The 12,308-nt window shown below is 40.7% G+C and overlaps 1 protein-coding gene across 2 annotated transcripts in view; it reads right to left on the bottom strand.

Moving 5' to 3' along the window:
* LOC133446178 (aryl hydrocarbon receptor-like) overlaps window positions 1-12,308 on the bottom strand; it is a 73,007-nt gene that overhangs the window by 4,742 nt on the left and 55,957 nt on the right. For both annotated transcript variants that reach the window (XR_009782805.1, XM_061724094.1), the window contains exons 9-10: window positions 9,780-9,921; window positions 5,322-6,795 (exon numbers count right to left, since the gene is read on the bottom strand). Coding sequence is in view for 1 of the 2 variants with exons in the window: in XM_061724094.1 (XP_061580078.1) it covers window positions 5,322-6,795; window positions 9,780-9,921 (1,616 nt within the window). In the remaining variant the exon portion in view is untranslated. The remainder of the gene's footprint in view (window positions 1-5,321; window positions 6,796-9,779; window positions 9,922-12,308) is intronic.

Below are 12,308 nucleotides of genomic sequence, written 5' to 3'. Positions count from 1 at the left end.
AATGGTGTAAAACTATGGAATTGTTGCGAAAAGGACTTAAGAATGTGTAGTTCAATTCATACCTTTAAAAAAATCAACGGGTGTAAAAATATACTCTAATCAGTACTCGAGTTGTAAAAGAAAAATCAGGGGGGATGGTGGATTTTATTATATGGGGACAGATAATTTTTGCTGATTACAAATAATATAATATATTACAAATAATAGCACTGACCAAAACACCTGCAGAAATACTGCAGGAATGACATAGCAGCAGTTAAAAGCAGCCTTCTGTAAGCTTTAAATATCCACTGGGCTTACATCAAATACATCAAAACACAACAATAAAAAACAGTTTTCTGAACTTATCAATATGACTCTGTCCTTCACAGGATAAGTAAAATGGATCACTGCAAAAACTCAAAATCTTAACAAGAATATTTTTCTTATTTCTAGTTAAAATGTCTCATTTTAGTAAAAAAAAAAAAATCTCATTACACTTAAAACAAGGAAAGGACACTGGAAAAAACAACAATTTTCACCTGTTTCAAGTAGATTTTCACTTAAAATAAGTAGAAAAATCTGCCACTGGAACAAGATTTTTTTGCTTGTAATGAGAAGATAAATCTTGTCCCACTGGCAGATTTTCCTACTTATTTCAAGTGAAAAATTTACTTGAAACAGGTGAAAATTGTCAAATAAGTTATTTTTCTGGTGTTATTTTTCTGGTGATGACTCTAAATGTTGAAATAGCAGTAAAACCACATTCATTGATGAAATGACATAAGGGATGGAAAGGGGGGATGGCAGTTTTACAGGGGGGATGATTTTGACCGTTTTTATTTCAGGGGGGGATGCCATCTCCCCTCATCCCCCCTCAACTCGAGTACTGACTGTAATGGGATATACTGTAACGAATTTGCACGGCCATGTAAACACCAATAACCCCTTTGAATAACCCGAATTTGCTCATATTTTTTAAAAACCCAAATATGACCCCTGGGTTACTCCTTTTAAAACCCGAATATTTGGTCATGTAAACGCCAAACGGAATATCCCCATCCAACGGAACATGAATTTGTTTTCTGCGCATGCTCTGTTCACAAGGAATCCTGGTCTTTTGAGTCCAGGAAGTTCTTATAAACACGGAGAAACACAAGACCTCGAGTGAGGAGGAGACTAATCACTTCATAAATGTAATGTTGCTGTAATGTAATTTGTAGATGGTAGAAAGTACCGGGATAGCGAGATTTACAAGAAGGTGAGCGAAAAGTTGCGCAAAGCAGCATTTGTTTTGAATTTGGATACAGGAAGAAGAAGCGGAAATGACGCTAATTGCATCATCACGTTCTCCGCGCGTCGCTGGTTTGATTGGGATATCCCGAATGATTAATTACCATGTATACAGGGATAACCCTGTTTACTCACGCATGTAAACGGAATATTCAGAATGTTTCAGTAACCGGAATATTAGCAATAACCCGAATTTTGACTGCATGTAAACGTAGTCAATGACACCAAATTTCATAGAGTAACAATTATTACTAGGCTTTTGTTTGCTTCTTTGCACCTACCTCTAACAATCATTAACTTTTTTCCTGCACTTCTTTATAAACATTGTCTAGTATTGATTGTATGATAATAGGGTAGGCATCACAAGCTCATACTTCAGCTACACCTTTTTTGGTCACATCTATTTGAGCCATCTCTGTAGTGCCTCTCTGGTTTTGCTGTTTTCCCCATGTGTGCTGTATGATGATGGTTGCACCGATGTAATAACATTGTTTTTTGGATGACAAAAATAAACAAAAAGAAAGAAAAAGAATGGCGACATCGCCGACATCTGGGAGCTCATTGGCTACTGAAGGACTCAGCGACTTACGTTGAGTCTCTGCTACGTCCCGCCTCCCTGATGGGCAGCTTGGACTCGTTTCAGGATTGCAACCACCAAATATTAAAAAAAGGATAACTGAGGACGATGGTTCCAAAACGGAAATGGTTTCAGAGCTGATGGCAAGCATAGAAAAGTGTAACCGAGAGAGATGACTTGGTTACAGGAGTCCGGATTTTGACCCTCAGCGTTCAGGTATTGATTTGCAACACATGTGGCACTGGATCGACACCAAATTAAACATCTAATACACAGTCATACAGCTGGTGATCAAAATCAGTTTCCTGTAACACATCAGTACTGGTATAAATGAAGCATAAACACACGGGGAAGAGCTGTGAAATGACGTGAGAGGTTTTTGATTGATGCCGTGTACGTCCAGGATTGGGCTCTAACTGCCTTGCATGGGCTGTTGTGCAGACACAGGTGCTCTGTGTAGCAAATGTCATGGCTGTCTGTCCATAAAAGCATGAGAACTTGCGTATTAAATGTTGACCTGCTGTGTGCCACAGTGAGAAACTTTGTGTTACTCATTAGAAGGAAAAGGTCAGAGAGTGAAATTACTATGATTCATCCTCTTTGTGCCCTCGTGGGGGAAACTGGACATGAATTTGGTTTAGTTTTCATTCTCGTGTTTCCTGTTCCTCCTCATACAACACTGAACCTCCAGCACCTCAGTATTCACCAGCCCGGATGAACCATAATATCCACAGACACAGAAGGCGAACCCTTGGATCTAAAAGCTTCTTTAGCAGCAGTTTCTCCAAGCAGGTGTTTCTGGTACCTCTGGATCCAACCTGGACAGATCTGAGAAGGAATTTCTGACCGTTCATCGTTACTTAACTACTTCGGCTCAGACACGGTTGTAAGTTGTCAGGTGTGAACGGCTCGCTTGACGTCATTCCACAGCATCTCTATGAGTTTAAGGTCTCGGCTCAGACCGGGCCGCCCCCAAAAGTCATCTCATTTTCCCTGAACCCATTCTGTGATGGATTAAACTCCACGCTTGGTCTACCCAGCTTCAGGTGATAGACAGGAATTCTTATATTATCCTCCAGGAAAATTGTGATAAACACTCCCCACCCCCAATCATGTAAAAAGGCTCTGAGGCACCGAGGCAAGCACGAATCATGATGCTCCCTCCGTCGTGCTTCAATACTGGGGTGATGTTTTGTTGATGGTAATCTTTGGCTTCTTGCAATAATTCTAGTTTTTTTCATCCACTCACAAAATATGTTTCCAGTAGCGATGCAGTTTGCCCGAGTGCTCTTTAGCAATTTAGCCTTCCCATGTCTTTCCTTGTCCGTGAGGCATTTTTATCACAGACACTGTTTTGTTCAGTGGTTAACAGAAATGTCTTTGAGCTGTTACAACACTTTTTAAATCTGCTTTCCTGTGGAGCGCATGAGCAAACTATAATAGGATCAACTATACGTCCGTCTGCGTGCGCTTGCATAAACAAGTAGCATTCCTTGTTTTACCCCTTGGCCCCGGCGGGCATGAAAACGTGGTCTCTAGTCAACGAGAGTGGTCCGCTCAGAGTCTATCTTGGCACTCAGTCGCCGCCAGACTGCATCCATTTACACGCAGCACATCGAGGGGCATGCTGGGAGGAGCAGCATAGATAATGCATCAATAATCAAAAACCCAAAGAGCACGCTCCGACTCAGACGGCGCTAGCAGGCCGTGGGAGTGTCAGGGGAGGTTCCAGCCATGTACCTGGTTAGGAAAAGCACATTTTATTTGACTATAGCCATACTGTTTATAAGGATAACTGCTAAAAAGGAGTACACAGTGACAAATATGTCTTAAAGAAGCATGAGGCAGGATTTATGAAAAAAATCGTATAAGTTTTAAGTTTTCTAGTAATAATGTCAGATGAAGCGTTCCAAACCAAAAAGAATGAGCCCTCTAGCGTATCTCTCCGTTGCCTTGAACAGGCTGTGTGCTGCAAAATGTGCTGCAATTCCGGGCCGGAATTTCCCGCGCTGTCCTGCGGATGTGACGTCACATGACGCTGCATGCGCGTTCTTGGCGGCGCACGAGTAAACATTGGATACGTGTTTGAGTCATGGAGGCAGCTTCAACTTGAATTGGGACTGAAAACAGATGCTGACATGGCTCATTTCCTACTGACTAGTGGGCGACCGATAATCGGCCGTGGCCGATTATCGAATTCGATATTCATAATTTTATTAATAATCGATATCGGCCCCCCCCCAAAAAAATCGAAAAAAAATAATTTCGATTTTTTTTTTTTTTTAAGAAAATCGGCTGCATAAAGTGCATATCTTATATTTACATTTTTGATGATTTTGGCGGGTCGCCACTGCCTGAATTTTTTTTTTTTATTATACATTTTTTTTCTCCATTAAATTACAGGCTTTTCTCGCTCTCTCGTCTCGTCTCTCCTTCTCTGAGAGGTAAAACAAGCGCACCCTGTTACACATGTCAGTCACGTGCTGTCGTGTGTGCATTATCATTGGCCCCCGACCAGCTGCAGGTGTCGGCGCTGCTGCCCGGGACGCCGCTCGCTTTAACTTTTCCAAACTCGGCCTGTTTGCGCCATGAGCTCACCAGGTAAAACCAGGTAAAACCAGGACCAGAACATGCATTTTTGGACATTTACTCCACAATAAATAAATAAACAATAATATTATGAACCTTTTTTACACTTTACACAGTTTGAGTTACAGTATGAAGATTCCTCTTATTTAAGTTCTCCCATGCAGCTTTGTTTTTATTTATCATTATTGAGGAATGCTGGTGTAAAGAAGAGGGATGGGGGAAGGGGGGGGGGTTTGCATCTAATGTGATCATTTACTGAAATACTGCATTTTCTTTTTGTATTAAGAATGTTGTAGTTAAAGCAATAAATTGCTCACCATTCATTTAAATGAATTCTTGTATTGAAATTTGTTTTCTCCCAAAAAGGTAAAAAAGGGTAATAATCGTATCGGCTGATATCGGCTATCGGTCTTTTTGATTTCCCCCTAATCGGTGATCGAAATAATCGAAAAAAGGCTGATCGGTCGGACACTACTACTGACCAGGTAAGATAGCATTGTAAGTCATATTTAGAGCTTGATTTGAAAATCACATGAGATTACACACGCGCTCCCGTGCCGGCTTCGCTGTTGGCTGCAGTAACCCAGACGGTCGTTGTGGCGCTAATGAGTCTCATTTCTTATTCTTGCCTCATGTTCCTTTAAACAAACACATGACGTGATCGCAAAACATCCGGGCAAATGGCCAATGGGACTAGAATCGTGGTGCTCCTGGACGGTGGGACCGAGCGGGGCTACTAATAGCTTGACAACAATAAAGAGGGGGAAGAAAAGTAGGTTTTGAGCTTGTTTCGCCGCAACTGTCGCCAGCGCTCTTGGATGAACCTGCAGACCATTTAGGAGATTATGATTTGGACACCGTGTCTGTGTTGCGTTGACCTCACCTTGATGTGACCCGGCTGGTACTGGTCCAGCTGCTGGCAGGGCTTGCTGACTCCAAGGATCTGCTCCAGGGCGGAGTCGGGGGGAGGGCACTGCGCCAGGCTGGACATGACCTGAGCGAAGGGGGTTGGGATCTGCTCCTGCTGCTTGTGCTCCATCTCCTGGATACCCACGGCGTAATCCAAACTGTGAATACCGGGCATGCCGTAACCCGTGCAGGACTCCACAGACGTGTTTATGATGGGTTTTTGGCTGTTGCTGAGACAGTCCAGACTGTCGCTGAATCCAAAACCCTTCCACTGTGATTTCCCTGCAGAGTGCTCCGAGTTAGCGACGCCGCACAGTCCGTTCTGTCTGGCGTGGTGCTGCTGAGAAAGCTGCTGCTTCTGCTGATGCTGCAGGTGTTGGAGATGCATGGGCGGCTGGTGAAGCTCGCCGTTCAACTCTGAGTGGCTGAAAACCACCTGTTGGGTATTCAAGTGTCCCAACTGTATCCCTTCACTGGTTAAAACGTCTTGAGCTGCCCACTGTCCACTGGGGATGGGCAGATTTTGCCCAAGCAGCTCTCCGTCAGCTATTGTGTTGCGGTCATTTTGCTGGCCCCAGTCCTGCACCGCTTTACCTGATCGCATGTTGAGGTGCTGCTGCATCTGCTGGGACAGATGCACGATGGGACCCTGCCCAACGAGAGCAGGGTTGCAGAGAGGAAGCTGTCTCTGGGCATTAGCATCAGCTGTGAAGTTACTATCAGGTGGCGAGGACGTGGTGGAGGTCACCTCTGCGGTGCGAGCAGAGACCTGCCCTCCCGGCCCTGCAGGATCCACTTTTCCTTCTATGGAGTCGTAAATATATGAGAGGATCTCGTCATTGGTCAGCAGGTCGTCCAGAGTGGGTATGCGTTCGGGGTCCATCTCCACTCGGATCATCCGCTCATCAAGCAGCAGCAGCTCCAGGTCTTCGGCGCTCAGCCCCAGCCCTTCCAGTGCTCCGAACAGCTCGCCGTTGGAACAGCCCGCTTCTGCCGCAGCGACATCTGCCTGTCCCTCCAGGGAGAGCGAGTCCAGAGTAGCCAACAGCGGGTCAAAGCTGGTCCCCGGCTGTGCAATGCCTGGACCTGCCACGCTGTGAGACGGCTCAGTCCAACTCCTGCAGTGCCTGGGAGGTTCAGAGCCAGAGAAGTCCATCGGCTCGCCGAAGAAGCTACTGTGGAAGGACATTTTGGGTTCCACGGCTGGCTGGCAGACATACACCGATTCATCCTGACTCATGAGTGCCCCCAGCAGAGAGTGTGGATCCAGGCCGTCCGCCACCAGGCCCTCAGTGCGACTCCTCTTTGACTTGGCGTTTTTCTCCTGGCTTCCATCTTTAAAGCCTGCAATGGGATGGTTGGACTGGTAGAGCAAGGCCTCGCCTGTGGCGTAGGTGAAGGGCAGATGCAAGGAGCGCTTACGCAGGTGTTCTCCTCCTTCTTCATCCCTGTCCAATCAGAAAACAAGTTTATTATCAACACGCTTACGCTTCAGTTCAGTTCAGTTCATTTTTTTTTTTTTTTTAATCTCTTAATGTATCAAAGACAAAGGACATGTATTGATTTTAGACGTTCTCATTCCTCTCCAGATAGGACAGTGATTAACGGACAAGATGTAGAAATTGTAGAGTCCTATACGTATCTGGGAACTATAATAGACAATAAGCTGACATTTGAGAGTAACACCAACTTAAATTACAAGAAAAGTCAGCAGCGTCTGTACTGTCTTAGAAAAATGGCCAAATTCCATGTTGATTCATCCTTGATGTCCATGTTTTATCGTTCTTTCATTGAGTCTGTATTCACTTTTTCTTTCATTTGTTGGTTTTCATCACTTAGGGTAAAGCAGAAAACTGTTCTTACCAAGGTGGTTAATGTCTGTAGCAAAATAATTGGCTCTACTCAGGTGACTCTACTGGACCTGTAGAACAAACAGCTGTATAGGAAAGATAAAAACTCTCCTATCGGACTGTTCCATCCTCTACATCAAGAGTTTCAGTTTCTCCCATCGGGTACATTGCTCAGACTTCCACTTCTCAAAACTAACAGATATAAACTAGGGATGGGCGGTATGGACAAAAAAATGTATCATGATAATTTCTGGCATTTAACCCAATAACGATAAAAAAAATACCAATACAAAAAGTGTCATCAACGGGAATATTTTTTTTCTTTCAGGCTCATTTCTTTCTTTCTTTCTTTCTTTCTTTCTTTCTTTCTTTCTTTCTTTCTTTCTTTCTTTCTTTCTTTCTTTCTTTCTTTCTTTCTTTCTTTCTTTCTTTCTTTCTTTCTTTCTTTCTTTCTTTCTTTCTTTCTTTCTTTCTTTCTTTCTTTCTTTCTTTCCTTCAGACTCATTTCTTTCTTCTTTCTTTCTTTCATGTTCATTTCTTTCTTTCTTTCTTTCTTTCAGGCTCATTTCTTTCTTTCTTTCTTTCTTTCTTTCTTTCTTTCTTTCTTTCTTTCTTTCTTTCTTTCTTTCTTTCTTTCTTTCTTTCTTTCTTTCTTTCTTTCAGGCTCATTTCTTTCTTTCTTTCTTTCTATCTTTCTTTCTTTCTTTCTTTCTTTCAGGCTCATTTCTTTCTTTCTTTCTTTCTTTCTTTCTTTCCTTCAGACTCATTTCCTTCTTCTTTCTTTCTTTCATGTTCATTTCTTTCTTTCTTTCTTTCTTTCTTTCTTTCTTTCTTTCTTTCTTTCTTTCAGGCTCATTTCTTTCTTTCTTTCTTTCTATCTTTCTTTCTTTCTTTCTTTCTTTCAGGCTCATTTCTTTCTTTCTTTCTTTCTTTCTTTCTTTCTTTCTTTCTTTCTTTCTTTCTTTCTTTCATGCTCATTTCTTTCTTCTTTCTTTCAGGCTCATTTCTTTCTTTCTTTCTTTCATGCTCATTTCTTTCTTCTTTCTTTCTTTCTTTCTTTCTTTCTTTCTTTCTTTCTTTCTTTCTTTCTTCTTTCTTTCTTTCTTTCTTTCAGGCTCATTTCTTTCTTTCTTTCTTTCTTTCAGGCTCATTTATTTCTTTCTTTCTTTCTTTCTTTCTTTCTTTCTTTCAGGCTCATTTCCTCTTTATTTATCGTTTTTACCGTGAGATGACAAATTCTTACTGTGGGGAATTTTTTTGACGGTTTATCGTGAACGGTAAAATATCGCCCATTCCTAATATAAACATTCTTTTGTACCTTCTGCCATCTCCCTTCTCAATTCCATGAGGAAAAGGTAGCTGTTGTGGGGCTTGGATTTTTAGATTTTTACAGTAGGAAAGCAAAAACTATCCTATCGGACTGTTCCATCCTCTACACCAAGAGTTTCAGTTTCTCCCATCGGGTACATTGCTCAGACTTCCACTTCTCAAAACTAACAGATATAAACTAGGGATGGGCGGTATGGACAAAAAAATGTATCATGATAATTTCTGGCATTTAACCCAATAACGATAAAAAAAATACCAATACAAAAAGTGTTCTTTCTTTCTTTCTTTCTTTTTTTCTTTCAGGCTCATTTCTTTCTTTCTTTCTTTCTATCTTTCTTTCTTTCTTTCTTTCTTTCTTTCAGGCTCATTTCTTTCTTCTTTCTTTCTTTCATGTTCATTTCTTTCTTTCTTTCTTTCTTTCTTTCTTTCTTTCTTTCTTTCTTTCTTTCTTTCTTTCTTTCTTTCAGGCTCATTTCTTTCTTTCTTTCTTTCTATCTTTCTTTCTTTCTTTCTTTCAGGCTCATTTCTTTCTTTCTTTCTTTCTTTCTTTCTTTCTTTCTTTCTTTCATGCTCATTTCTTTCTTCTTTCTTTCAGGCTCATTTCTTTCTTTCTTTTTTTCATGCTCATTTCTTTCTTCTTTCTTTCTTTCTTTCTTTCTTTCTTTCTTTCTTTCTTTCTTTCTTTCTTCTTTCTTTCTTTCTTTCTTTCTTCTTTCTTTCTTTCTTTCAGGCTCATTTCTTTCTTTCTTTCTTTCAGGCTCATTTCTTTCTTTCTTTCTTTCTTTCTTTCTTTCTTTCTTTCTTTCTTTCTTTCTTTCTTTCTTTCTTTCTTTCTTTCTTTCTTTCTTTCTTTCTTTCAGGCTCATTTCCTCTTTATTTATCGTTTTTACCGTGAGATGACAAATTCTTACCGTGGGGAATTTTTTTGACGGTTTATCGTGAACGGTAAAATATCGCCCATTCCTAATATAAACATTCTTTTGTACCTTCTGCCATCTCCCTTCTCAATTCCATGAGGAAAAGGTAGCTGTTGTGGGGCTTGGATTTTTAGATTTTTAAATTTAAAGTCGTTGTCCTTTTTTTACTATGTGTATATGTCTACATATTGCCGCAAGGTTAATTGCCCCATTGGGGACAAATAAAGTTATTCATTGATTGACAGCGCTGGATCAAAGTGACGCTCTTGGTGTTACTTTTCCAGAACCACAGTATGTTGCTAGTGTGAAACCCAACGTGTAGGTGCAGGGACGTACAGCAGAGGTCTCTGGGTGGCGATAATGTAATCTGGTTTGCCACTCTTGTACACCAGCCGGGCGTTGGCCTGGACCCACTTCCAGCGATTGTCCTTGGTGAGGAGCCTGAAGACGGTCAGCCCGCTCTCGCCGGTCTTCATCACTTAACGCACAAACACAGTCAAAATTACTGAAACATCATAAGAAATCAGAGGTGTCAAGTAACAAAGTACAAATACTTCGTTACCTTACTTAAGTAGAAATTTTGGTTATCTATACTTCACTGGAGTAATTATTTTTCAGATGGCTTTTTACTTTTATTCCTTACATTTTCACGCAATTATCTGTAATTTTTACTCCTTACATTTTAAAAACAGCCTTGTTACTCTATTTCATTTCGGCCTTTAAAAAAAAACTATCCAGTTAAATTGCTCCATCCAGATAGAGTGAATTTGGTTGTGGTTGTTTCAGATGTTCTTGTCCAGTTTTGTTCTTACATCCGTTCCCTCAGATTCCTGCAACTAAACTTGGATGTACATTCCAATAAAGGTTAGGATAAATGATAACATGCCTCTGAAGTTTGACTTTTTGCACCATTACAATACTTATAGACAACTAGTCATCATATCTCCTGCTCTCTGAAACACATGTTAATGCTCAATAGTACACATATATGGTTCTTTAATATATTTGCATTATACTAAGATGCATTCATTTTCAATGGCTTTTGTCCTTAATGGCTTTTTTCCCCCTTACATTACTTTTACTTTTATACTTTAAGTAGTTTTGAAACCAGTACTTTTATACTTTTACTTGATTAAACAACTTGAGTTGATACTTCAACTTCTACAGGAGTATTTTTAAACTCTAGTATCTATACTTCTACCTGAGTAATGAATGTGAATACTTTTGACACCTCTGTAAGAAACACAAATGAAAAGTCAAAGGTCACTGTAGCGGACGTTTGAAGCTGTGCTGCCCCCACAGGTGGGATTCTTCCCAGCTCAGGGGGGTATTACAGAACGAAGGTGCCATCACTTACATCAGAGTAAATAGATTAAGCAAACGCCGGGCGAACACTAAACCTGAAGCTGTTAATCACCGTGGTAACGGCCTCTGAACCTGCTAGGGCTTTTGTTCAGGTGGGATTAAATGTTTGAACTCCCAAAATGATATTCTCTTTCAAGGATCAACGGAAAGATTATACAGAAACACAAATTATTTGAATCTTTGACCCCACGAAAGGGTGATAAGGCCACAAGGTGAACCCGCAGGGTGGCGCAGTTGTAGCGCTCGCGGAAACCTCCTTGTCATCTCGTGACGATTAAACGACAGTCACTCCTGAACCGCCAACAGCTGCCGGTCACATATGCGACCTCTGTAGTTGTGTTGCTGGTGCTGTTTGCATCATCTCTGATGCTTTGCCCATGCGGTGGATTTACGGGACATATCCTTTCCTCTGGCGGCTCTGAAGCTTTTCTCAATCTGCTCGCTAATCCAGCAGGATTACTCGTGGATGCTGTCTGTGCTGTCTGACCCTGCAATATTTCAGCCCAAAGGACCAAGGTGGAGACGGAAGCGCGCTGAGTCTCGTTCTGGCTGATATCAAACTCTATTCTTATGCTTATTTCTTACAGGACAATGAGAAATAAACATGCTGTAATGCTATTTTGAGTTTTGGATGCAGAATACATAAAAAATAACTGTTATAAAACTAAAAAAAGAAAACTTTTGTGCGCTGGTGTAAGGTCTTAGTACCAACCATGAAACCACACCAATAGTTCAACCGCCCTCTGTTACGCTGTAAAAAGGGCAGAGTTTTCAGACCCTGCCCCTCTCAAACCAGTTGCTACAAAACAGAAGTGTCAAGTAACGAAGTACAAATACTTCGTTACCTTACTTAAGTAGAAATTTTGGTTATCTATACTTCACTGGAGTAATTATTTTTCAGACGACTTTTTACTTTTACTCCTTACATTTTCACGGAATTATCTGTACTTTTTACTTCTTACATTTTAAAAACAGCCTCGTTACTCTATTTCATTTCGGCCTTTAAACAAAAACTATCCAGTTAAATTGCTCCATCCGGATAGAGTGAATTTGGTTGTGGTTGTTTCAGATGTTCTTGTCCAGTTTTGTTCTTACATCCGTTCCCTCAGATTCCTGCAACTAAACTTGGATGTACATTCCAATAAAGGTTAGGATAAATGATAACATCCTCTGAAGTTTGACTTTTTGCACCATTACAATACTTATAGGCAACTAGTCATCATATCTCCTGCTCTCTGAAACACATGTTAATGCTCAATAGTACACATATATGCTTCTTTAATATATTTGCATTATACTAAGATGCATCCATTTTCAATGGCTTTTGTCCTCAATGGCTTTTTCCCCCTTACATTACTTTTACTTTTATACTTTAAGTAGTTTTGAAACCAGTACTTTTATACTTTTACTCGAGTAAAAAACTTGAGTTGATACTTCAACTTCTACAAGAGTATTTTAAACTCTAGTATCTATACTTCTACCTGAGTAATGAATGTGAAT

This window comes from Cololabis saira, chromosome 6 (assembly GCF_033807715.1).
Source record: "Cololabis saira isolate AMF1-May2022 chromosome 6, fColSai1.1, whole genome shotgun sequence".
NCBI lineage: Eukaryota > Metazoa > Chordata > Actinopteri > Beloniformes > Belonidae > Cololabis > Cololabis saira.
Note: the sequence above shows the minus strand (reverse complement) of the source record. Positions and strands in the feature narration are given on the sequence as shown.